This window comes from Carettochelys insculpta, chromosome 12 (assembly GCF_033958435.1).
Source record: "Carettochelys insculpta isolate YL-2023 chromosome 12, ASM3395843v1, whole genome shotgun sequence".
Lineage (NCBI taxonomy): Eukaryota > Metazoa > Chordata > Testudines > Carettochelyidae > Carettochelys > Carettochelys insculpta.
In genome coordinates this window covers 627,546-654,738 of record NC_134148.1, presented here as the reverse complement: position 1 = coordinate 654,738, position 27,193 = coordinate 627,546, and the positions used below count along the sequence as shown (strand labels likewise).

The 27,193-nt window shown below is 51.5% G+C and overlaps 1 protein-coding gene across 1 annotated transcript; it reads left to right on the top strand.

Moving 5' to 3' along the window:
* Nucleotides 1-27,103, top strand: LOXL1 (lysyl oxidase like 1). The gene is made up of 7 exons (XM_075007244.1): nucleotides 1-1,243; nucleotides 17,438-17,546; nucleotides 21,544-21,681; nucleotides 22,331-22,487; nucleotides 23,343-23,438; nucleotides 24,309-24,424; nucleotides 26,808-27,103. Exons 1-7 carry the CDS (start codon nucleotides 127-129, stop codon nucleotides 26,812-26,814), a joined length of 1,740 nt encoding a protein of 579 aa, XP_074863345.1. The 5' UTR covers nucleotides 1-126; the 3' UTR covers nucleotides 26,815-27,103.
* Nucleotides 27,104-27,193: the final 90 nt, after the last annotated feature.

Below are 27,193 nucleotides of genomic sequence, written 5' to 3'. Positions count from 1 at the left end.
GGGACGGGACGGCGCGGGGCCGCAGCGGAGCGGGCAGGAATGGACACGCACACGGCCCCGGCCGCTCGCCCCGGGAAGCCGCAGCCGGAGCAGCAGGAGGCGGGCGCCGCGCGCTGAGGCCCGGGGATGGCGGCGCGCGGCCTGTGGCCCTGGCGCGCCCTGCTGGGCTGCGGGCTCGTGCTGCTGGTGCAGGGGCAGGCGGCGCCGGGGCCGGGCGGCCGCTGGAGGCAGGTGATCCAGTGGGAGGAGCAGGGCCGGCGCTACCGCCTGCTGAACTCGGGCGCCGAGTACCTGCCGGCCGGCCAGGAGCCCCTGCAGGGCAGCGCCCGCCTCCTGCTGGCCAACGCCCCGCGCGGCCCGGGGACCCGGCGGCGGCAGGCGCCCCCCGCGGCGGGCCGGGCGGGCTCGGACACGGTGCGGGGCCAGGCGCGACACCCCTTTGGCTTCGGCCAGGTGCCGGACAACTGGCGGGACGGGGCCGGCGGCGGCGGCGGCGGCAGCAGCAGCAGCAGCAGCTCCCAGCGGGCCAGGCCGGCCGGCGGCCGCCAGCGCCAGACCCACCCCCAGGCCAGCTCGGCCGTCGCCGCCGCCGCCGCCGCCGCCTTCGGGCCGCCGCCCGGCCCCCTGCCCCCCTTCGGGCCCCCGCACGAGCGCTACGAGGACGGCTTCCTGCAGTACCGCAGCGCGGGCGAGGCGGGGGGCGCGGTGGCCTCGGCGGCCGCCAGCGCGGGGCTCCTGTACCCCCTGCAGCCCCGGGAGTACGGGGAGGAGCAGACCGCTTACCGGGCCCCGGGCCCCCACCCGCCAGGGCTGGGCCAGCCGCTGCCCCTGCCCCTGCCCGCCGATGGGCTGGACAGGCGGTACTCCCACAGCCTGTACCAGGACACAGCAGCCATGGCCCAGCCAGGCTTCCCGGACCCTTTCTCCGCTGCGCAGGGCCACCAGCCAGTGGCGCAGGGCGTCCCCGCTGCCGACAACTCGCCGCTCAGCCCGGGGTCCCCTGTGGGCATGGGGCCCGGCTATGGACCTGACCCACGCCTGGGGCGGTATCCCCCCTACGGGAGCCTGCCTCTGGAGCCCTACCTGCCACCCCAGCCGCCCTTCCGGAGCATGGATCCCTCTGGGGCGCAGCAGCCTGAACCCTACCTCCCCGTGAGGAGCCCGGAAGCCCCACACCTGATACCAGACAGCCAAGCCCGCGTCAGCGTGGGCAGCGTGTACAGACCCCACCAGAATGGACGGGGTGAGTCCTCGGCTTGCGGGACGGGCAGAGGTGCCGCACGGGGCCTGAGCTGGACGCAGCACAGCCTGTCAGCCCACAGCCCTTTCGGGGACGTGCCGGAGGGCAGAGCCCTGTGGGAGTGCGCGAGAGCGTCTGCCTGGGTCACAAGCAGCCCCAGGCATCTGCTGCAGTCAGGCCACCTGGGTAATGAGGATGGCAGTGCAGAGCCAGAGGGAGAGAGACATGTCCGCGTATTCAGAGCGGGTCAGGGCACCTGTGGGCAAAGTGCCGTGCTGTACTAGGGTGACTGCTCCCATATCGACACCTTGCATAGGTCAGCAAGAGTTGTCTGGAGAACCCGAAAATGGGGCCTACCCACACGGCATTGCAGTGGGTAAACTGCATGGTACTCTGGGCTCAGCAACACTGCACTGTAGTGGCTGAACTGCACTGTACTCATGGGACCCAGCAGCACTACCAGGGCGGTTAGGGAGCCTGCCGTGGACCTAGGCTTCACTGCATTGCCAACCACACTCACCGTCCTAGTTGGTTATGCCAACCAGAGTTGTCGGGATTTCTGTTCAACCAGGCATTCTAGTCAAAAACGGGGTGCCTGGTAATCTTTGTACTACTGGGGCTCAGTAGCACTGCATTACGGGACCGAGCTGAGCTCTGTTGAGACAGAGAAGCACTGCATTGCACGAGCGATGTGTACTCCTGGGGCTGAGTAGCGCTGCATCGCACGAGCGATGTGTACTCCTGGGGCTGAGTAGCACTGCATCGCACGAGCGATGTGTACTCCTGGGGCTGAGTAGCGCTGCATCGCACGAGCGATGTGTACTCCTGGGGCTGAGTAGCACTGCATCGCACGAGGGATGTGTACTCCTGGGGCTCAGTAGCACTGCATTCTGGGGACTGAGCTGTGCTCCGTTGCTACATGCTACAGAGAATCACTGCGTTGCTCGGGCAATGTGCACTGCATCCCTAGGCTCAGAAGCATGCATTGTGGGAGATCATTTGCAGTGTACTCCCAGCTACAAACTGATCTGTAGTTGTGCCCTCTTTCTTGCCTGTGCTCTGCCCGAGGGCTGCTCTGCAGTGGTGCAGGAGAGAGGGTACAGGCTGTGTGGCACTGTTCACCAATCCATTGTGCAGGCCGGTCTGGTGTGATGAGCATCGTGGGGTCAGAGCAGGGGCATTCAGTGGTTTCACAGGGCTTTGACCCCAAGAGAGAGCGATGCTGTAGCTTTTGGCTGAGGTTTGTTTTGCGTATTTTATTTCTGGTGGGAACTCAAAGCAAAGGCTAGAGTGTGTGACAGGAAACCCATGGAATTTAAATGCCCCCCCCCGCCCAATAGTTTGGCCGAGTGCACGGAAACCACAGCTACTCTGAACCCTATGACCCCTGCAATGCTCTTTGCCTGGCCAGTTCCCTAATTGTTACTGAGATAAGCACATGCAGAACAGGCTGTCTGAACCAAGGCAGCTCTGCAAGCTCCATGCTCACTTCTCTAGGCAAAGCCCGCCTGCTGGTATAGAGTGGGCAGGTAGGATGGCCAGTGAGGTGTTGCTGTTCAGCAGAAAGCTACAGATTCCAAGCAAGGTGTAGCTGGTTTGTCTCTGTGTGGAGGACTGGGAAGGCTGGCAAGTGACTGTAGAAGCCTGGGACGCATGCTTGGAGCCAGCCAGGGATGGCAGAGGCCAAAAACTGTTGTCCCGAGTAGTGGTTTGGGGGCTATGCAGGATGAGCTCGGTACAGTTCCTAATAAATACAAACACTGGTCTCACGCATGGCATTAATTGGCCCTCTACTTGGCCCTCTCAGCAGAGAGGCCAATGGTTGTATGGCATCTCCTGGGTAAGGGCTGATGGTCATGTGTCCACGCCCAGACGGCTCCATCCCTCAGCTCAGATGCCGTCAGTGCTGTCGATTGGTGGTTTGTTGGTGGGTGATTAGAAAGCTCTGCCTGGAGGGGAGGGGGCTGCTCTTGGTGTCTGCTCACTCCTGGACGAGCATTCCCCAGGAGGGATTTGGGCAACTGAGTTCCTGTGGGAGGCCCCCACAGCTTCATGTTTCTCACCTGGACTCTGTGATCAGCTCTGGCTTCCTGCTGGTCTCTTTTGGTTGCGGTGGTGGTGCTGGGGTTACCCTGTACAACGGTAGATGGCTCGGGACCTGCGTGCATGAGTCCCCTCCCTCCACATGTCACAGCCCCAGCTGCAGGAAACAGCGGGACTCAGATGGACCCTATACGAGGGAAGGAGCTGCTGGCAGAGCATTCTCTGGGGACTGTGGGCCCTGAAGTTTGTAACGTCTCCACCCCTTGATCCAAAATCAGCTCACTGATCTTCAGGGCATGCCTCTGAGCCATCCAGTTACCCAGGCCACGAGGGAGCAAGGGCCTGGTGTTGTTTTGGCTTTGGGTTATTTCTAGTTGGCTGTTTCGTGGTCTGGAGCAAAATGGAAACGACCGTTCTTATCTTCTGTGCAGCTCTGGTTCGAGTGCCTGGGAAAGGTGCTTGGAGTCTAGCTCAGCTGTTTCTGCATATAGAGCATTGGTGAAAAGCAGCATTAATAATGGTTATTATTTATCTTAATAAAGGCCTCAGCTGAGCCCCCCTCCCCCAGTGGTAGGTGCTGTACGGACACAGAAACAGTCCCTCCCCCAAAGTCTTGGCAGAAAAGAGGAATGTCTTGCCTAAGGTTGCATAGCAGCTCAGTGGTGGAACCCAGGACAGAACACCAAGATCTAACTTCTGTCTTTCTCCCCTACAAGCGGCCCTTTCAGCTTGGTTAGCCAAGAGCCATGGCTGTCCTTGTGCTTTGATTATAAACATAGTCCTCAGGGCAGTTTCAGGCAGGTTTCTTAATTGGTAAAATCACCTCTAGAATGCAATCAAATGCTAATTGCCATTTTAATCTCTTCGGCCATTCAGTCAGCGGGCCCAAGTCACAGCTCACGGCCTGTAAGGAATCTACAACATGCCAAGCCCGTAACTGTGCTGGGTACTTTCAGAACTCTGGGTTTTGTGAGCTGGGCTTGGTGCACTGTACGGCCAGCCCCCTTCCTCTGCCACCTGCACAACAAAAGCATCTTAAAAGGCAACTGACAAGACTCAGTGATCCCCTCTATCACACTCTGGCACATGTTTAGCACAAAACCAAGCACCATTCAGCTTTCAGCTGCTAGATTCAGTCCTTGTTGATTGCTAAAATATTTAAGTGTAAACGGAACCTTTCCTCTTTGCAATCAAACCCTTCACAGTTCACTCCATTATCAGGATGTTGCAATCCCTTGTTGCCAACACAACAGTAGCATCAGTGTTAGCATGGCCCTTGACCTGCCAATGCTAAAACACAGCTCCTAATAAATACACTGTGGTGCTTACAGAGGAGCACTTTTCAAGGAGAGATCTCACAGCAGCTTGCCTTAGCCAAGGTGCTGAAGTTGTATGAGCCCCACTCTATAGTCCCCCTGGAAATGGAGGCACTGGGAGGCAAAGTGATTGGCCTAGAAGAGTCACAAAGCAGGCGGTTCTCTAAATAGTTTTATCAGAGAAATGAAAAGTTCCCGGGTGACAAGTGTTGATCAGCTGTGTAACCAATGGCTTGACCACGCTTTGGTACGTTTTCAACTACATACAGAGACCAAATAGCCAATGTCAGTCAGGATTTTTCATGTGATACAAGAAAAAGTTTCTGTGTAATACCAGTCTCAGAGGAGCTGTCCTATGCATTGATCTTACAGACACCTAACACGGAATATATGCTCCCCAAGTTACGCATTTCAGCTGGTGTTAGTCGTATTATTTTACAAGTTACACACCACTAGAATCCAGCCCATCAGTTTGGCCCAATCCCCTAATCTGTTTTGTTCCTTCCTTGTCTTTGTTGTGGGCTCCAGGTAGTGGTCTGTGAAGGAACTTCTCTAACATGCACTAAGGTGTTGAACCTCTGTCTCCTGAGTTTGACAAATTTCCTGTCTGCTTATGCCAGATGTTTACATGTGCGACTGCTGGGAGTTGTGGGATACTTAGTATAAGTGAACAAGCTTATGGTTATAGGCCAGTGTAGGCTGTATCACTGTGCTTAATAGGAGTAATGCTTAATAGCTACTAGCATATGTGGTGCATACCATACAAGTAATTAATGTGATCTGTATGTTAGACAGCACTGTTAGCCAGCTCAAAGTGTGTCTGAAACACAAGTGAGACTGTATCAGAGAGGGAGCCGTGTTAATCTGTAGCTTCGAGAACAACAAGAAGTCTTGTGGCATTTTATAGACTAACAGATATTTTAGAGCATAAGTTTTCATGGGCAAAGACCCACTTCATCACATGCATGAGTGGGGGGAGGTGGTTTCAGAGGGGTATTTAAAGAGTGAGGTCCCAGTAAAAGGGAGGGCCAGAGCTGACAAGGTCTATTCAGTAAGGTGGAAACGGCCCAATATCAACAGGACTTATCAAAAGAGGAAAAAACAAGTCAGATCAGACAGGGGGATGTGAGCCTTTGTCAGTGTCTGATGAGTCTATCTCCCCATTAGACTCTGACAAAGGCTCACATCCCCCTGTCTGATCTGACTTGTTTTTTCCTCTTTTGATAAGTCCTGTTGATACTGGGCCATTTCCACCTTGCTGAATAAACCTTGTCAGCTCTGGCCCTCCCTCTTACTGGGACCCCACTCTTTAAATACCCTTCTGAAACTACCCCCCCCACCAACTCATGCATCTGTTGAAGCGGGTCTTTGCCCATGAAAGCTTATGCTCCAAAATATCTGTTAGTCTATAAGGTGCCACAAGAATTCTTGCTGTTCTTCAAGGGTGAGACTGAAGAGTTTCAGGAACGGCTCCAACTTGTGGCTGCCAGACATGTCTAAAATGTTCACAATGAATTCTGAGAGCGGCTGAAATGGGCAAATGGGGGGTTTCATTCCTGCCGTAATAACTTCAGGTTATTCTTCGGGTTCCCTGAGAGTCAAAGCAATCTGGATTCCAGGTGAGGCCAGGCGGGTTTAAGGGTCAGCTCTAAAGCAGGTGAAACTCTCTCAGGCATTGAGATTTGTTCTGAGCCTTCAGGTTAGAGTTGGACGAATAACTGACTTTTTCAGTTCAGCAGTCAAACCAAAACTCAGGAAAAATCATTGTGTGTCAACCAAAATCATTTTTTTCCTGTGGAAAAATCAGCCCTTCATTTAGATCAAACAAAGCATTTAATTTGACCTGAAACATTTTGTTTTGGTTTTGGGAAGTTTAACTTATTAATAAAAATGCAGTGAAATCCCAAACAAAAGAATTGTTTCTATTACAGAAAGTCAAAATGTTTCATTTCAAGACTATCAAAACAAAACCCTTTAGGTATTTTGTGTGTTTTTTTTTTTTTTTTTTTTTTCCCCCACTAGCATTTCTCCTATCCCTGTTCTCCCCACCTCCAAAGCCAGTTTGGAAAATTCGATTAGGATTGAATTGCAGAATGCTTTAGTCAACACAATTGATTGCAAAATGCTTTAGTCAACACAAATATGCATTTTTCAGAGAAATGAAACAGAACTTTCAGCTGATAGATTGTTCCCAGCAATTACAATCAGCACATGGCACTTCAGGCAAAAGTCCAGGAGGAGTGAATTTACTTGTGACCTGCTGCTGAAGGAAAGGGTCACAGGGGGTCTGGTCCTCCAGCTCTACTGTTCAGGTTGTCCAAAAGTCCCCACAGGGGCCTCCTACAAACCTCAGGTCCAGGTGGATGGTCAGCTCTGGGTAAAGTTAGGAGGGTGTCTTAGGACAGCGGTGGGCCGCTCCCAGGGGAATTGAATGCGAGACCCTGAACTCTGCTGTTGGCTGCAAAGTTCCTGGAAGTTAGAGAACCTAAACTTGAGCCTGATCTCCTTCTGCCTGTGCCAAAGCAGCCGTGTGGCCCAAATGTCAGGGGCTGATGCTACGAGACACCCTGTGATGTCCAGCCCCTCGAATGTGGCTGTCATTGAGGGCAACTCAGCAAGTCTTGTGGGCGTACCTTTCCCTCCCCCCCAAACTCCATGAGCTCACTGGGGCTGTCTGGGTGGAACCCTGCTGCGTGCCTGAAGAGGATGTCTTCAGCTCAGAGAGAAACCCAGCCCCTGCTGAGCTGCAGGGAGTGGAAAATTCCAGCCTCCCTGGGCATGGCTGGTCTTGAGTGTCTGCTTGTGATCAGACCCTCTGTAGCCATGGTTCATGCAAGCAGCACAGAACAAAGGGCTAATTTTACGAGCTTGACCTAATTTCCTTCTGGCCTTGCTCCAGGGGCTGCAGAGGCCAAGGGGAGCTGTGGGTGTGTGTATTCTTGTCAACTCGTAACACTAACCACATGTGCATGTTCTAAAAGCAACGCAGTCCCCCCTTCTTTGTTCCATTTGCACCCCTTTGTTTTTCTCTCTCTGCTGCTGCTCCTAACATCCCCTCTGTTGTCACATCTTTCCCCTGCTCCATCCATTCTTTCTCCTCCCTTTTACCTTCCTATTTTTTTAGCACTTGTGTCACTATCTCCATGGCATCTTTTGTTACATGGAAGTCTGCTCTTTCTCTGTCCTTCCTCTTTCACTCCAGCTGCTGCCATTTGTGCCTGTCTCCTTCCTTCTCTCCTCTGTCTAGTTTAACACATTTGCACTCCTGTGTTTTGCTTGTCTGGCCTTGAAAAATCCAGCCAAAGAGCCACAGGGAACGTGTGACTCAGAAAATTGAAACAGTAATGAGGGTCCTCATTGGCCAACCCTGAAGGTTCAAAAATTACAAGTAACGCCTTAAAACTTGTGAGATTCAAAAAAAAAAACCTGACAAAGCTGGAGTTCCTTTCCTTTGCTTTCTGGTTGTTGTCAGGTTTTGCTGTCCGCCCATGAGGACTAGAAACTTACTTTACAAAAAATTAAAGCATCATCACATGATTCCAGCACCTGGGGATTTAAAACAAACACAAATTATCATGAGCCTTGGGGAAAAAAATATGTGAGACTTGGCAGTATGGCCCCCTCCCTTGAGGGTGTTACCATAATGACCACCGTCATCCCAGGAAAGCTTTCTCCAGTAGAGGACTGCTTGGTCATGAGAACAATGCTATTGGTGATAGGATCGTTTGAGCTATTCTATGAGCCAAGCACCATCCCAGTCTTCACTCTGTGCCAGACTCCTTCCTCCAAAACCCGGCTGACAAAGCCTGTGGTTCTTGCAGCATGGCTGGCAGCTTCTCCCAAAGGGAACCGGGGACAGCGTGCTCCAGGGCCATTCCATTCCACCATCTAAGGGAACTTGTGCAGTGCATTTCTGGGGTGTCAGTGCTGCTCACGTGGACACCGCAGAGCTAGCTCTGAGTGAGCATGGTCAGGCATTGGCACAATGCTCAGATGTTAGCTGCCCATGTGAAACCCTCATGAGGGTAGCCTTGTGCACTGATGCAGCTTCTCTGCTCCAGGATCATGGTTGCTGGAGTGGAGCTGCTTGAATGCCGTTAAGTCTGAACTCTGCGGCTCTGGCCAATCTCTCCACCCAAGCGAAGGGCTAGACTAGAGTAACCACCCCTTGGAAGCCATCTCAATAGGGCATCTTCTGCCGGTGGGGATAGGGGTCTCCCACTGCCTGGCCTCTGGGCTCCCTTCAAGGAGAGGGCCGTCTCAAAGAGGCCTGGCCATCCTGCTCCCAGCAGTCACTGCAGCAGAACTGCACTCCCCTCTTGCCTCCACATGTCTCTGATTAGATTTAGTCTCATGTTTCTTCCCGTATGTGTGTGCGGGTCACCTAGCAACCACTCGACCCAGCATCGGTCGTCTTGGTTTCCCACAGGGATTTGTGCTCGCTCTGTGGGCAGCTTGGTTTGGAGGGCTGGGAGTTTCTCCTCACATCTAAGTTCAGGGGAGTGGTGGAATAAGAGGCCCCCTCAGCTCTCTCAGCACTCATAGGTCTGTCCACAGAGCTGTGCACTCCAGGGCCTGTCCACCTGTGAGCATTACAGGTCCTGTGACTCTTTTCACAGGAGGTGTGAGTGCCAGTGTCCTGGCCCCTTCCAGGCCCAGTAAGTACATTCTGATGGAACTGAAAGTCCCTTGGGGGGTTCAGTTAGGGGAGTTAATCTCCTACAAATGGATGGGTCGTGTTGCTAGCAGAGAAGAGGGGCTGTGGTCCAGTCGAGAGGTACCTGTGTCCCACAGTGGGTCTGTGTGATTATTACAGACTTTTAAACTTCTTTCCATGGAAGGCTCTCAGAGCGGTTTGCTACGCTGATGAGTGAACCAGGTGTGGGGCAGGTCCGTAGTACTCTTCCCGTGTTATAAGGGGGGAAACTGAGGCACTGATCGAGTAGGTGGTGTGCCCTGTGTCACCCAGTGAAGTGGCAACAGTGCTGGGCCCCTTGCTCTGAACCTTCCAAATGCTCCCAGTTCCTAGCTCTTCTCATCGGGAGTGCAGGTCAGTTAACCAAAGGGTGAGTTCTGCCATCCAGGGCCCAGCCATTGGTGCACTAGCATTTCAGCCCTTGTGACCCTGTGAGTACTGTGCTCTGCTATTGCCCCTGGCTGCCATGGCTTCCCGCCTGTGCCCCAAGGCCTGCACTCCCTCCCCGCTGTGTCCCAAACCCTTCACTCCCTTCCTACGTGCCACAAGCCCTGCGCCCACAGAGGCATGGAGCAGCTGGCTCTGCTGCTCACCTCCCCAGCACAGCTCCTCAGCATGCCCCCAGGGAGCTGGGAGCGAACACTGGCACCAGAGCGCCCTGCATCCAGGTCACTTTCCCCAGCTGGGCCGCACCTGGGCTTGGGTGCTGCTCCTTGCTCTGCCCCTCTGAGCAGGGGCTGGATGGAGGGGGAGTGGCCCTACTCTGCCCTAGCCCTTTCCCACCTGCACTCCAGCCCTACCTCCCAAACCGCCGTCCCTGCCCCACCTTTCGCCCTTCCTCCCCCGCATGGGGCCAGCAGCTGGGGGGCTTGCATGGGCTGGGTCACTTGCTGCTTCCAGTGCCGGCTCCCCAGGCCACCCCAGACCCTGGTGTCCCCATAAAGCATGCCCCCCACCAAAGCATGTGGCCCAGAGTGGTTGCCCCAGCCTATCCTATGGCTCTGTTTGGACTAGTTCTGGGCACTACCAAGAATGATACTGACCTGGTGCCCAGGGTGGTCCCCAATCCTCTGTGGTGAAGATTGATGCAAAATGACTTCTTTGCTTCTCTGCAATGGCCTTGGCTCCCTGGCATGGTCCTGCAGCACCTTCATTGTCCGGCAGTCCCACGGGCCGCTGGTGTGGCAGCTTTGTGCTGCCGAGGTGCTGAAAGAACATCTCTTGTTTGCTCTTTGACTGTTGTTGCTCTTCAATTGCTGTCTCACCTGCCCCGTAACACTTCGGCGCGGGACTGGCCAGGGCTTGTGCGCCTTCAGTTCTCCTCAGTGGGGTTTGACTTCCAGCTTTTCTGGTTGCTGTTTTGCCTCTAACTGCCTCTTTGACTCTGCTGCTTTGCCCTGGTGACAATTTTGGGTTCTCCTATGGTTTTGGTTTGGTTTTTTATTTGATTATTGCATACTTTTTGTTTTTTATGAGGGGCAAGGGATAGCTTGGTGATTTGACCATTGGCCTGCTAAGCCCAGGGTTGGGAGCTCAGTCCTTGAGGAGACCATTTAGGGACCTGGGGCAAACATATTTAAAAAAAAAAAAACAAAAAAACAATCTGCCAGGGATGGTGATAGGCCTGCTGGAAGTGCAGGGGACTGGACTTCGTGACCTCCAGTTCTGTGAGATCAGTGTCGGGTTTATGGGTGACCTGCAACCAAAAGACAAGTTTGGGTTGAATTTGTTTTTTCTGCACAAACTGCTCACCAATGTATGCTGTTTAAACCTAAGGCCGCCTCCCCAGCGTGCTGTGAGGGTAAACGAAGCAAAGAGTGGGACGTGCTTGGACACTGCAGTAATGGAACACCTTTGATAGTTATGACTGTAGCCATTTAGCCATTTGGCTTCAGTTGTCAAACGTTGAGATTAGCTGCTGATAACTTCTCCAGTCTTCTCTGGTATGTGGCCTGTGGTCATGGCCACAAACGCAGATGAAGGACAGAGCAAGTGGAAGGAGAGTCAGCGCTGTGCAGCCAGCTGGTGTCTGAGGTGGCTTTTAACGGTGGCATTTGTGGCACACGTTCGGTAGTTAGGTGAAGAGCATCCAGAGGGGAAGGGACCGAGAGGTAGCGAGTCCCCATTCTGTGGGCTGCCCAGCCCGTTCCACGGCAGAGCAGTTTGCTGGGAAGCAGAGACCGATACTAGATGCTTCAGGGCTTTTTAGGAGGGAGCAAAAAAGGAGGGCGGCTTTTAGCCAAAAAAGGAATATTTTTGCAGAAGATCTGAGTTCTGGAAGGGGCTGTTATTTACGCTCTTAAATCATTTGTATGACTTTTAACCAAGAAACTTGTCGTTAGCTCCACCAGTGGGGAGTCGGGCAGAGGAGTCAGCAGCCCCTGGGCCCCGCAGTTTAAAAGGACCCAGGCTCCAGTTTGCTGCTGCTGTGGCGATGAACCCTTTAAATTATCAGTGCCCCCAGCCACACACTCCAGGTGGCACTGAAGGGACAGCTGGGGCAGGTTCCCCTTCCAGCTTATCCAGGGGCTCAGCAAGTCTGACAACCATCCAGCCAGTGAGTGGCAAGAGCCAGAAACCTAACCCAGAGGTCCTGAATCCCAGCCCTGTGTCCTGGCCCACAAGCAGCACTCCTGTGACTGTCTGGGTGTACAGCCCACATCCCACTGTCATGAAGCCATAGGAAAAGGGCAAAGAGCGAGTTTTTAATGAACATTTTGGATGTTATGTGAAAATTAAAAGAAAAAAAAACAACCTAACTAAATTTTGATGAAAATATTCCCCTATTTTTCAACTATGAGGCGATTCAAGTTAGTTGTGTCCACCCTACAGAGGTTCTGTCAACAAGTCACTGTGAACAGATATTTCCTGGCAGAACCTCATCTACAGAGCATGTCCACACCTAATACAGGCTACTCCGTCGACAGAGAGCGGCCAGACTGCCCAGCCTTCTGTCGGCAGAACAGCCAACAGGAAGCTCTGCACACAGGGCAGCTTGGTGACCTGGAAGCCCTCTCTGTCAACAGAGGGTTCCCCTGAGCGTCAACACTATTTTTTGTCAACAGAGGCACTATGCTTCCTGCGGTCAAGGCAGAACTCTGCCAGGAAAACTGCTGCATTCTGATTCCCAACAGAACACATCTGTAGTGTGACCACTCCCTACTTTTGTCGACAGAAGTCCTCTTCTGCCAAGGGAACTCTGCAGTGTAGACCCAGCTATTGGATTTAGTGGGCTGGGGGGCAGTTAGATAGCTTTTGTTTGCTGAAAAATTTTCAACATTTCAGTGTTCAAAAAAGGGTCAGTAAATGCTGATAACCTCTTCATGAAATGTTTCCCCTTTCTCTGAGTTACCGTGTGCAGTGAGGCTGCCAATCTGCCTCCTTGTAGCAGCCCTAAAGAAAGAAAGAACCGGGACCGGATGGTATTCACCCAAGGGTTCTGAAAGAACTCAAATGTGAAATTGTGGAACTATTAACCGTGGTTTGTAACCTATCCTTTAAATCAGCTTCGGTACCCAATGACTGGAAGACAGCTAATATAACACCAATATTTAAAAAGGGCTCTAAAGGAGACCCTAGCAGTTATAGACCGGTGAGCCTGATGTCAGTACCAGGCAAATTAGTAGAAACAATAGTAAAGAATAAAATTGTCAGACACGTAGAGGAACATGATATGTTGAGCAAAAGTCAACATGGTTTCTGTAAAGGGAAGTCACGGCTTACTAGTCTATTAGAGTTCTTTGAAGGGGTTAACAAGCATGTGGACAGGGGGGATCCAGTAGACATAGTATACTTAGATTTCCAGAAAGCCTTTGACACAGTCCCTCACCAAAGGCTCTTATGCAAATTAGGTGGTCATGGGGTAGGAGGAAAGATCCTTTCATGGATTGGGAACTGGTTAAAAGACAGGAAACAAAGGGTAGGAATAAATGGTAAATTTTCACAATGGAAGGGGGTAACTAGTGGCATTCCCCAAGGGTCAGTCCTGGGACCAATCTTGTTCAATTTATTCGTCAATGATCTAGAGAAAGGGGTAAGCAGTGAGGTGGCAAAGTTTGCAGATGACACCAAACTGTTCAGGATAGTCAAAACAAAAGCAGACTGTGAAGAACGTCAAAAAGATCTCAGCAAACTGAGTGATTGGGCAGCAAAATGGCAAATGAAATTTAATGTGGGTAAGTGTAAGGTAATGCACATTGGAAAAAATAACCCTAATTATACATACAATATGATGGGGTCAAATTTAGCTACAAGAGATCAGGAAAGGGATCTTGGAATAATAGTGGATAGTTCTCTGAAAACATCCACGCAGTGTGCAGCGGCAGTCACTAAAGCAAACAGGATGTTAGGGATAATTAAAAAAGGGATAGAAAATAAGACCAAGAATATCTTCCTTCCCCTATATAAAACTATGGTACGCCCACATCTTGAGTACTGCGTGCAGATGTGGTCTCACCTGAAAAAAAGATATATTGGCGTTAGAAAAGGTTCAGAAAAGAGCAACTAAAATGATTAAGGGTTTGGAACGGGTCCCATATGAGGAGAGGCTAGAGAGACTGGGACTTTTCAGTCTAGAAAAGAGGAGACTGAGGGGCGATATGATAGAGGTATATAAAATCATGAATGGTGTGGAGAAAGCGAATACAGAAAAGTTATTTACCTGTTCCCATAATATAAGAACTAGAGGACACCGAATGAAATTAATGGGTAGCAGGTTCAAAACTAATAAAAGAAAGTTTTTCTTCACACAGCGCACAGTCAACCTGTGGAACTCCTTACCAGAGGACGCTGTGAAGGCCAGGACTCTAACAGAGTTTAAAAAAGAGCTTGATAAATATTTGGAGGTCAGGTCCATAGATGGCTGTTAGCAAGGGGTAAGGTATGGTGCCTAGCCTTTTCTCGAAGGCAGGAGATGGATGGCAGGAGACAAATCGCTTGATCATTGTCTTCAGTTCACCTCCTCTGGGGCACCTGGCACTGGCTACTGTCGGCAGACAGGATACTGGGCAAGATGGACCTTTGGTCTGACCCAGTATGGCCGTTCTTGTGTTCTTAAGAAAGAAAGAGACACGGACCAGCCTCTTGCCTGGAAAGGAACAGAACTGAGTTTAATGATCTCTGTTAGACGTGTGCATCCATTGATGCTGTCCTCAAGCCCAGTTCTGGTTCTTCAGCATATCGACTTGAAAGTTGCTTAAGCCACAAGTTTTATATTCAGTTCTTATTCAAATATCTTGAGACTTCTTGAAAAAAGACCAAAACCTGCCATTCTTTCTCAGTGCTTCCTCGTCCAGAATTCTTGGTTACTGAGCAAGTCGTGTAGCCCAGTGCTTGAAAGAAATTCCACAACAACAAACCAGCCCAACTCATAGGGCAAGCAACCCTACAATAACAAACTAGCGTGTGCAGCCCAGGCGTAGTGAGCCCCCTTCCTTTGCCAACCAGCATGCAGAGTCCCGCGCTACTGCGTGATTAGAATAACAAGCCAGGAGTGCTGCCCTGCACTCATAAGCAACCCTGCAATAACAAGCCACTGTGCTCTGCCCCGAGCTTTGGAGCAGTCCTACAATAACAAGGCAATTCAGAAACTTCAGGGGAGGGAGGATGCATGCTGGTAATGGAATTGGATTGCTGTCTCGAGTTCCCAAGACTGATTATGAACTTCAGGGAAAAGGAAAACGCTTTATAAATAATGACCAATCTCCTAGCGATGTTCCTGTCTATAATGTAGGCACAACTTGTGAAGCAAGAAGTGTGGGGCCAGCTCTGAGTACCTTCCCCAGGGCATGGCTGGCCATCCTGGGGTGTTCTTTTTTCTTTGCTTTTTAGGGACCAGTTTCTTTAAAAAAAAATGTTTCTCCCCCTGGCTCCTTCTTCTTTTCTTTGTATTCAAATTCCCATGTGCATTACATCACCAGAAATGACCAAGCAGAGAGGCAGGAAACACAGTCTAATCTAGTGACGTGATTTCTCCAGGGGAAACAAACCAAGAAACAAGAAGGCATTGTTCTCTGGAAAAAAATCCCCACTCAAAACCTGGTCTGGTTCCCATTGAAACCCATGGAAACATCCCCACTGACCCCACCAGCAGCTGGAGCGGAGCTGACATCTCCGGAATTCAGCAAACCCCCTGCAGCAGAGGAGAGTCTGCCAGGACATGGGCAAAGTGTGAGCCCTGTAAATTGATTGAAGCTCACCTGATCTGCCCTGCCATGGGAAGCAGAGCTGCAGATCCTTAGAAATTGCAGCTAAGGTGGGACTGTGGCCTAGCGGTGAGGCCCGATTGCACTCGGAAATACAGGCGGAAGAGGGGGATGGGGCTGGAGAGCTCAGAGGCTGGTGTGCTGGGGAGACATGGCAATCCTTACATATGTACAGCACCACGTATACAGGCATTGTCACCCAGGGAGGTCCCAACAGGGCATACACAGGAGAGTGCAGCAATATCCCCCCTCAACAGACAGGGGAACTGAATCACAGCCAAGAGGCAGAACTTGCCCAAGATCCCAAAGGCAGTCAGTGGCAGAGCTGAGGAACAGCAGCTCCCAGCCCTGTACTTGTCCCTGTAGGGCACAAACACCCTGTGACAGGAGCTGAACGGCCTTTATAGAACAAGAATGAGGGGCTGCTGAATAGAACTGATAGGAAGAAGGTTTAAAACAAAGGGAAGTTTTCCTTCAGACGGAAGTGGTCACTCAGTGATCCCCTGTTCTGTTCACTCCCTCTGGTGCACCTGGCATTGGCCTCTGGCAGAGACAGGACACTGGGCTGGAGGGCCCTTTGGTCTGACCCAGCCTGGCCATTGTCATATCCAGTCTCCAGGGACCCCACGAGGGAGGTTTGGAGAACTTCTGCACAGCAAGTACAGCACTACCCCCATCACTGCTGTGCAAATGGAAGAGCCCTGGCTCCCATGGTCAGGCCAAGCTCACGCCCCATTCATAGTGAGGGGATCACGTCAGCTTCTTGCCACTGCCCTTCCGGGGCTCTGAAGATGGGGGCTTGAGTTCCAGCTGAGCTCTGGAATGAACCCAGCCCTCTCCTGGCCCTGGCTCTGCTCTGAGTTCATGTTCCAGTGTAGGCTCCCTTCCTGAGGCTGGGCTGCGGATGCCGCACAGGAACGAGGATAAGCTGGTGCTGAGGTTGTGGAATCTCCATCACTGGATATTTTTGAGAGCAGGTTAGACAGGCACCTGTCAGGGATGGTGCTTAGTCCTGCCAGGAGTGCAGGAACTGGACTTGATGACCTCTCGAAGTCTCTTCCTGTTCTAGTGTTTTATGATTCTGTGATTTCAGAGGAAAGGGTGGACAGTCGGGTAAAATTTTTACCCCATTGAGACTAAGGGCAGAGTGCCCATTAACTTTACTGATTATGCCAAGATTATGCCTTGCCCTTTCCAAGTAGGATGAATTCTGAGTTCAGTGGAACATCAAGAGAGGATTCGAGCAATCAGATTGTCTGAGCCCAAGTCTACACTACCGTGGGCTCACGATACAAGTTACGCGACTTCAGCTGCGTGCGGTGTCTCCGCAGCCTCGTTCCCTTTTCAGATTCCTGGTGAACCACACACACAGGTGGTGTGCTCCCCCCAAAAGGACTGAAGAGATCGAAGCGTACGTTACTGCTTGCTTTGCTATTGCTTGTCTGGGGGTTCCCTGGACTGTTGCCAGGGTTTTTAATCTAACACCTTTCACGATCACTAACTTGCTTAAAAAGAAGTCATCATGCAGGAGGAACTTATTCCTGGTGCTGCCTCCCCAGCCTGGCTGGCACTAAGGTAATTGCTATCTCTGTTGGTTTGGAAGGAAAAAGAAACCACAATCCATTGCAAATTTGAAGGGTAACCCATTGAATGGAATCTTTCCTTTATCAGTTCCAGGAGGCCGGATGGAGCAGCCAGCCTGTGGAAATGTTAAAGTTTCATTTGCCAGTGAAACGGGGAGATGGGAAGCAGAGAGGACTTTCCAGCTTTAGCTGAAATTAAAAAAACATGGCAGTCACCAAGGCAAGCCTTCCCAAGGAAACCAGGAGCAGCTGAGAATACAACTGTGTCAGCCTCACACCGCAAGCAGCTCCCATTAGTCTGCAAGTGGCTGGTGTATTCTCAGGCTTTTCTCACGTTGTATCTCCATCATTTACAGGCCTCCCTGACTTAGTACCTGATCCAAACTATGTCCAGGCCTCCACCTACGTCCAAAGAGCTCATCTCTATTCTCTCCGCTGTGCTGCTGAGGAAAAGTGCCTCGCCAGGTAAGAACACAGGTGACTCCATGTTACCAACTCTTGTGATTGTATCATGAGGTTTTTGTGCTCTTTGGAGTTTTGCCTGAAACTGCCAGCTCCTGGAGTCAGGTGAGTAGGGGAGAAAATGAACTTTTCTTTATAAAAGAAGCTTCCAGCCCTCCGAACGCAGAGGAGAGCTTGCAAATATGAAGCTTAATGGATCAGAAACCTAAAGGCAAAGAAAAAGAATCCAATTTCTTTCAATCTCATGAGTTTCAAGACAATGTTGTGATTTCTGAGGGCCCAACTCAGAATTTTTGGAAGGGTGGAGTGTATGACACTGTTGCCACCACCTTGCCATTAATAGGGGGCCAGTCAAAACTCTGGTTAAATTTGGAAAGCTCTTGGGCCCATGGATCTGGGGGGTAGTTGCTGGCTGAACAGCATGGAGATGCTGCAGTAATATTTCTGCTTCTGGTGCTGTGAACTCAGAAGTGTGCAAACATGTGGCTGGCAGAGGCAGGGAAAACTAGGAAAGAATGAATCAGAGGGTTGTTGTTTTACAGTTTTACAGCCCTTTCCTGTGTATGTCCAGATTTCCAAGAAGGGTCAAAAAATTTTAGTGAAAACGTTTTAATAGAAAAAAAATCGAGTTATAACAAAATAGTTTCAAGAATAACATTGGGAAGGAACAGACCAAAACAACTTTTCACAATGCTGAAATGTACAAGATATTCATTCTGTTCTGTTCACCAGATTGTCATTTGTGTCTCTGAACATCTGTCCTCATTCACTGTGTGTACAATGGAATTTGAAGAATTGTGCCACTCTTCTTTCTAGTTCATACACTGAATATTTTGTTGACTGATGTTCTATTAAATTAGATTGGGGGGGGAGACCAGATGCTAATGCCATTGCTCCCAGAATGTAGTGCCTCACTTTGCATGCAGGGCCATTTACTCCAGCGTAGTAAGGAGCTGTTTGACAGAAGTGGTCTAAAACCCTTGTACTCTCAGTGGAGCATAGGTCACCTATAAATCTCCTCTACTTAGCTCTGTCTCTGGGCAAAACTTCTAGCCGACTCCAGAAGTAGCCGAGTTGTTGTCCTTCAGTCTCAGGAGATCTTCTCTACATTGTCCGAGGTCTTCCTCTTTTGCATTTTCTTTGTGAGTGTCCTTTGAAAGCTTGATGGACTCTGCTGGATGATGGTCTTCTGAGAGCGTGGCCTAGCCATCCCCACTCTCTGCTCTTGATGGGGTGCATTAGGAGAAACATTTCCAGCAGATCTGGAGAAGTTTATTATTCCCTTCTACTCGACACTGTTGAGGCCACGAATAGAGAATTGCATCCAGTTCTGGGCCCCACAGTATAGTAAGTATGTGGATGTGCTGGAGCGGGTTCAGCGGAGGGCAACTAAAATGATTAAGGGGCTGGAGCGCATGACCTGTGAGGAGAGGCTGAGGGATTTGAGCTTATTTAGTTTGCAGAAGAGAAGACTGATGGGCGATTTAATAGCAGCCTTCAACTTCCTGAAGGGGAGCTCTAAAGAGGGTGGAGAGAAACTGTTCTCAGTGGTGGCAGATGACAGAACAAGGAGCAATGGTCTGAAGTTAGAGAGAGAGGAGTAGGTTGGATATTCAAAAAAAAAAATTCACTGAAATGCGTTGCCTGGAGAAGTGGTGGACTCTCCATCCCTAGCGGTTCTTAAATCCTGGCTTGACAAAGCCCTGGCTGGGATGACTTAGTTGGGGTTGATCCTGCTTTGGGCAGGGGGCTGGACTAGATGACCTCCTGAGGTCCCTTCCAGCCCTAGAAATTCTATGATTGATTTGAATGTCAAATGGTTCTCGTCCTGCTCTGTTCCAAAGCTCCTCATTTGCGACAGAGTTGTTTGACAGGAGTAAGGGCATCAGAATTTGGACTTAACTAAGCCAATGTGGTTTATGGTTATTTTAATGAGGGCCTGGATTATTTTACTTCATATATTTTTGTTGCCCGCACAGTGACTCAGTTCAGTTTTCCTGCACTGTTAAGTTGAGAGCACACACAGAAGAGCAGTCGGTTCTTGTGCTCAGAATGAACTTTATGTGACTAGTCCATTCTGACAAGTGTCAGAGGGGTAGCCGAGTTAGTCTGTATCTGCAAAAACAACAAGAAGTCCTGTGGTACCTTATAGACTAACAGATATTTTGGAGCATAAGCTTTCGTGGGCAAAGACCCGCTTCATCAGATGCATGAGCAGGGGTTCCAGAGGAGGGTCTAAATTTGTAGGCTCATAAAAGGGAGGGAGTCTGTTCTGAACTGAGCAGCTGTTCTCAGCTGACTCTGTCACAGGACAACAAATTTAGTACCACTTAAACCTAACAGTTTAACCATTGATGTCTCAGCCTTGTCACGGTCTGTATAACCCTCCTTCTCCAATGAGGTAGCAGAGCCTTTTCCTGGTCAGAGAAGTGAGATTTCCTGGCGAATGTGGAGCAGCTGCTGATCTTCGTTAGCAGGGTATGCCATGGTGATGATAAAAGGGGGAAGTGTGAGGCCTGAAACTTTGGGGAATCAAAGCTTGTTTGGCAAGTTGAGGCCAGGAAGCGGGGGTGGGGAGGCTCTGTCCTTAAAAAAAAATAGAATGGTTTTCCACAAAGGACAACATAAAACTGGTCTGCTTGCTGTCATTTTTCAGATCTGCTTTAGCTCCCATCATGCTGACAAGGCTGCAAAGAACCTTTCCCTGCAGCCAGTATGCTCAGAAGAATTCTGTGCCCACCTAGACACCAAGATAAGGGGCCAGATTTTCAGCAGAGCCCAGAGCACTGGGACCTGTGTTCTTTTGGCAATCTGCCCATCAGCATTACAGCGAGAGTCATTAACGGAGGAGCTCGGGTGAAGGTGTGGCGGGGGCCTAACTGTAGGGGGCCCACGGCCTGTTTTTAAGCCCTGTCCCAGCCATCCCAACTGTTTTGGCAAAAGCAACCAGGACAAGTGCCCAATGTGTGGGGGTGCAGTGGTAGCCGCGGGGGGAGTGGCCGGGACAGCGACGCCTGGTTGTGGGGAAGCAGTGTTTGAGTGAGCAGCAATGCCAGTCCTGCTGGGGGCAGCCACCAGGCCAGCCTCAGGCTGTCCCATTTCCCTTTTGGGAAATGTGGCCACCCTGCTAGTGGGAGTGGAGCCCCCTGGCCCATCGAGGGAGGTGAGCCTCTGGGAATCTGACTCTGAGCTCCTTTGAAAACCCAGTCTGACCCCACAGCTATTGAAATCAATAGACAAGCTTCCACTGACGCTAGCAGCATTAGAACACGCGCTGGAGTGAGCGCCGAGCATCCCACTGCTCATCCCTTGCCCCCTCCCCAGGCAGCTTAGCACAAGCCAAACTGAGCAAATAATGGGTTTTTGGGGTTGGCTGCGGAAAAGGCAGGTTCCGTTCCAGCCAAACCCTGATTTTTTCAGGCTGTTTCCTTAAACAGAGAACTTGGTCAGTGTGAGTCTGGAACCTTGCAGGCATTTTGCAGCTCGTCAGCTTCCATGGCTTTTGTTCTCCTTTGGCTGTTCTCTCTCTCTCTCTCTCTCTCTCTCTCTCTCTCTCTCTCTCTCTCACACACACACACCTCTCTCTCTCTCTCTTTCTCTCTCTCTCTTTCTCTCTCTCTCTCTTTCACACACACACACACACACACACTCACTCACTCACTCACTCTCTCTCTCTCTCTCTCTCTCTCTCTCTCTTACTTTTCCTTGTTAACTGGGCATGTAGAGAGAGAAAGTCCTGCCTCATACTGAAACACTGAAAGGAAAACTGTTGACTTAGAAACAAACCCTGAAAGGAGCCATCAGCTTCCACCAGAATCCAGGGACAGTTTCTGAGCAGGAAAAAAAAAACAGCAAAAAGAAATCTAGTCACTGAAAAACTTCTCTGTGCTCTAAGTGGAAGCTCATCCAGGCCCAGCACCTGTCTATCCAGTGCTCAGGTTTCACCGAGGGTTTCCAGGATGAAGTGACTTGCCTCCCATCTCTTTTTTACCCCCATCAGCACTGCTTACAGCCCTGAGGCCACCGACTATGATGTGCGGGTGCTGCTGAGGTTTCCGCAGCGTGTGAAGAACCAGGGCACGGCTGACTTCCTGCCCAGCCGGCCCCGCCACAACTGGGAGTGGCACAGCTGCCACCAGTGAGTCGAGACCTTGGCACTGCACAGCATCTTGTTAGTCCCTCTCCAACTGTCAGGGCCTGGGCGCTGGAATCTTCCTTTGGTGGGCAGAATGTGGTACCAGCCAAGGGAGCCACCCAGCCAGGCTCAGGGCCAGGCTCCAGTTCGGTGAAGTAGCGGGATTAGGGCCTAGGCCAACGTGCTACAGGCGAGATCCACCTCTGGCTCTCGATCAATGGCCTGGCTCCCTCCCCCCTGCCTTCCTCTCCCCATTTCTTTTTCACTCCCTCCCATCTCTTTTCCACCTCTCCTCTCTCTTCCTTTCTCTGCAGCACTGACTTACTCCCACCACGCAGCCATTTCCCTGCCTGCTCCCCAAAGCCCCATGCTGCTCAGGGTGAGCCGCCTCGCAGACCCAGAGCGTCATCACCACAGACCCAGGGATGGAGCAGCTCAGGCTTTCAACAAGCTGACTGATGCGTTATGGGAACAGGGGTTAGGGACGCCCCCCTTTGCCATTGTGGGGTGGGGTGGGGTGGGGTGGGGTGGGTCTGGGTTCGTGCCATGTTCCCTGGCCCCCATCCAGGCTTGGGCTGCTCTGGTGCCCCTGTCCTCAGCAGGCGTCAGGGAACAGCCCTTGAGCATATGCCTCTGCCCTGGCTTTTCCAAGGCACTACCACAGCATGGACGAGTTCAGCCACTACGACCTGCTGGATGCGGCCACAGGCAGGAAGGTGGCAGAGGGCCACAAGGCCAGCTTCTGCCTGGAGGACACCACCTGCGACTTTGGGAACCTCAAGCGCTACGCCTGCACCTCGCACACCCAGGTCAGAGTGGGGTAGGCTGTGCCCAGCACTCCAGGCTGCTTTCCCCTCCCGGCCCATTGCTGGCCGTGGGCAGGCCCTGGGGAGAGCCCAGCCCTGAGCCCTAGTCCAGGCCGGGCCCACATGCCTGCTGCAATGCAAGCCAGCTCTTGTGCACACCCCAGTGATTCCCCCAGGCAAGCTGGGGGTGGGGGTGCCAGGGAGTCTGCCCCCACCTGTGTCGCAGGCCCCCCAGCTCCTCACAGCTGCCCGGGGCAGGGACATGAGCTAGGGGTGTCCTGCAGGCTGGGAAATTGAAAGCCCCCTAAGGCTGCCCTGCCCCCATCTGGAACCCCCTGTCCTGAGGCTGCCCAGCAGGGTGGGGCAAATGGCCCCAGCAGCACTCTCCTGGGCAGAGCACTAGATGCAGGTCTACCACGGAGGCCGTGCGTACTTAGAATGACAGCAGCCCCCAAGCCAGCTGCTGTTGCAGTCAGACCCAGGAACCCACACCAGGATTTTCAGAGCACCACCACGTTTGATGCACAGAGTCCTCATTCTCTGTGCCTTGGAAACGCTGGGCCTGGCCTGGCCTGGCCTCCTGTGCCCATCTGGAATGGACTCTGCCGTGCTGCCTTGGCAGTGTTTTGTGTTAGCAGACGTTGCGGGGCAGACATGCCAGCTGCACAGAACTGAACACTGTGGGCAATTCCTGAAGGTATTTCTATGTAAAGAGAGAGGGAACAACAGGAAAGAGAAGCGCGAGACACGCCAAAGATGCCAGCAAAGTCCAAACCCTGCGATGTGCAGGTCAGACTGGGTTGGCTGAGCGTCGGCCTGGGCCTACAAATCACAAACACGGCTCTTTCCTCCCCTTAGGGCTTGAGTCCCGGGTGCTATGACACCTACAATGCTGACATTGACTGCCAGTGGATTGACATCACAGACGTGCAGCCTGGAAATTACATCCTGAAGGTTGGTTTCCCTGCATGGAGGGCTTCTCTGTACAGGCCATTGCCCAGAGTAGAGTCAGGTACTTGCAAGCTGCATATGGTGAATTTTAGTGCTGGATTTTGGCTTTTGTGTGTCTACAGCCCCATTGCCCCTCTCCGCTTTGTGGTGAATGTCCATCCACAAGGCAAGTGAACAGCTTGGCTGCTCAGACACTTGTTTGATGACAGAAGCCAAGCTATGCATTGGCAACTAGAAATAACAGTGAGGATCGGGGAGACGGATATGAAAATGAAACAACAGTGCCCTCCTCCCTAGAACAGATGGAACCGAAGCCATTGTTTGGCTTGTTTTAATTGTACACAAACATGCTTTTAGCACCAAATTAAGCCCTGCTGAAATTAGGCACAGTGCAACCAGTTTAAGGGAAGTTACACCAAGGCTGAATTTGACCCTCTCTGTTTACATCTCTCTCTTTATACCGTTGGGTGCAGAGAAGTAAGATGGTTGCAACAGGACAAGAAGCTGTTTTGACTTCTTGGAAGAAATTTTGCCTGTAGAAGAAAACATAAAACTAAAAACTGTGACAGTAGTAAAGCAAAACAGCCCATGGCGGCTTATGTCCCTAAGGGGAACACAATCTCCCCTCCTGCAATACGTTTGCATTTTGCATTGCAAAAAACAAGAGTAGTACACTGTTATGAGCGTTACAGTCGAGCTAAGGACCCACCAAGAACAGGGCCCTGGTATGGACTCAGAATAGTAGCAGGTGGCCCTAGCCCAGACACGAGGGATGGGGAACGGGTGTAAACCAAAGTTACATCTCTCTCACTCTCTGTCCACTGCACATTGGAGGAACTGGTTCCTGATGTGGTCTTTCTCTTGCTTTCTTAGGTTCAGGTGAACCCCAAGTACATGGTGCTGGAGTCAGACTTCACCAACAATGTTGTGAGGTGCAATATTCACTATACTGGACGCTACGTTGCCACTACAAACTGCAAAATTGTCCAGTAAGAGCACTTGTGAATCTCTCCCGCTCCTTGTCTGTCTGCCTGGGTTTTTCCATGGTGCCCATCACTGAGGTATCCAGGCATCTCTCCTCTTTGTTCTTCCGCTTCTCTCTCTCTTCCATCACTTCTTCGTGGTGTGGCCTTGGAGGTGAGTGGGGAAATGTGAGGCTGGAGCTGCGCAGGAACTGCTGTTGCGGAGGGGCCCGGGAAATGCAGAAATGGGACTTAAAGCTGGGGTTGGGGGTGGGGAGGTTTTTCCAGACCTAGCACTGAGACTCTAGTGGAGCGTTCAGTAGAGTAGTTCTGTATCAGCTGCCACCTTCAGCATGATGTGGTCCCCAAGGTGCCCTCTGCCACAGAACAGAAAGCACCTTGCACAGCTTACCTGCTTGCTCTTAGGGTCTCATCCATACCACTCCTGTGAGATGTCTCCATTGCTAATTCTTAGGCAAGAAACACTGCACATTTGATAGGCCTTTTAGGTCATTTCCTCCACTCACACAGCCTGGTCCTCCAGGCCAGCCTGTGCAGCTTGTTTCCTGCACCCTGCTGCTGTGCACAGCCCGAACACAACTGGGGACCCCAAGCTCCGGGTTCTTGCCTCAGCTGTCCCACTGACGCACACTGTGACCATGAGCATATCACTTAGAGCTTGGTTTTCAGAGGTGCTGAGCACCAGCCGCTCTCACTTACTTTACCACCTCTGGAAATCAGGCTTTAATCTGCTTAGGTCTCCACCTGTAAAATGGGCTTAATCTGTGCATGGGGGCATGATGATTAAGGGACTGTCTGAAGCATAGGGAGAGCCTCAGCCGAAAGGACCCAAAGCAGAGCTTTGGGGCACCCAGGGGAATTGGTGCTACCATTCCACTTTCCCCGTCCTGGATGCCACTCAGGAGAAGGTCAGTTTGTCCTGGGACAAACTAGAGCAATCTCAGGGCTACTCTAACTTCCACCAGAGATGGCAGCTCTTGGGCAGCTGCTCCCCCTCACCCCAACCTACCCCTTCGTCTGGCCGGCATTGCCCCATGCAGACAAAGTGGGAAAAGGGGCTCAGGCTGAGAAGCCATGTTGACACACAGCCCCCTGCCCTCGCTGTGTGTGCGTGTAGCAGTCAGGTTGCGCCCTCTCTGTGCACATTTGGGAAGCACTGCAGGACCTCTGTGAATGCCGTAAGCACGTGGCTGAGGAAGGCAGCACTGGCAGGAGTGCTCCCAGGAAGCTGTCATGGGACCACAGGCGGTTTGGACTCAGTAGCCAGGAGAGGAAAAATTGTTTCTTTTTATTTTCTCATAAAACACTCAATTCGTGACTGGTCCCTGCTTGGTCCTGGCTGGAAAAAGCCAAACACTCCTGGCCAGTCCCGGCCCTGGCAGAGAGGGCGACAGGACCCACCAACGAGGGAGGCACTGCCTGTCTCCACTGGTATCAGACACCGCGGAGCAGTAGAACACAGGGGCGAACTTTTTTCTGGGTGGGAGCCACTGACCAGCGGAGAAATCAGGCACACAAAAAACACCTCATTGAAAGAAAACACACACCCCTCGCTCACACTCCTCTCAAGCACCAGGGCGCCTGCCGGGCTCCAACCCTGCCACGGTTCAGGGCTTCCACCCTGCAGTGGGGCCAGACAGACCCTCGGGGCTTCCTACGCCCTGCACAGAGACTTGCCGTGGGCTCGATCAAAATAAACGGGGGCCAGATCTGGCTGGCAGGATTTAGATTCACCACCCCTGCCTTAGAAAGTGGGGAGATTCATGGAAGAGATCCTGGGAGCTGCTGCCCTCACCAGTGTCCCGTGCCACAGGGGGACGGAGCGCACAGCTGACGTTCCAATAGCAGTGGGTTTCAGTTCAACTCAAGGCTGAAATCCTGGCCCCGTTAACATCTGTGGGGGCTTTGCCATTGATTCACATAGGGCCAGGGTTTCACCCAGAGATGTGTCAGATCCCAGAGAGGGGTCTGGGATTTCCAGTGAGAGCTTTCTGGAGCCCACTGGCTTCTAGCTCCCTTTCAGGAGCTGGGCTCTGGGGATTCTGGGAGTTGGCAGCTGAATCTTCGCTGGGCCACAAGGACGAGCCACAATAAAGTTTGTGCAACTTTTTTCAATGAAGCTGTTTACCAGCGTAAAATAGCTTTTTGATCAAAAATTGAAACGGTCATTTTTGGGCATTATTATTACAGGTTTTCTTTGCTTATTTCCAGTTAACATCTTAGTTTTTCAATTTGGTTTTTCAGTTGCAAACACTGAATACCTTCCCAAACATATGTTTGCCACAGTAACCGAGGGTGAAAAAGGAAAAACAGAACTCTGTTCTTGCTGAAAACAACTAGCACTTTCCAACCAGTCTGCCTGCTGGGCGCTCTCATTTCCCCCCTGCAGGTCGTGATCCACACAGGGAGGAATGCTCAACGCCTCACCTCACTGCCCAGCCCAAAGGCAATGCTTTCAAGGTGGCGCTTGAGATGTCCGCTTCTGGGATGCATAGCACAGTGGGCATCAGACGTTTCTCCAGGCCTGCAGCCCCTCGAAACAAACGTTAAGACCACGAGGGAAATAAGAATGATTATTTTAAATATTTTTATACTTAACTTCTCTTTACTCTTTGGGACTTTTCCCTGTTTCCAAGTGGAGTTTGCTGACAATTTAGGTTAAATAAAAGAAGGATTATTACTGTATCAGGCACAACCAGTGTCTGTAGATTATGCTGTATCAGTAGATAGCTCTCTAGTCTAAACCGTGTCCAGCTGTACAACAGAGGAGTGTAT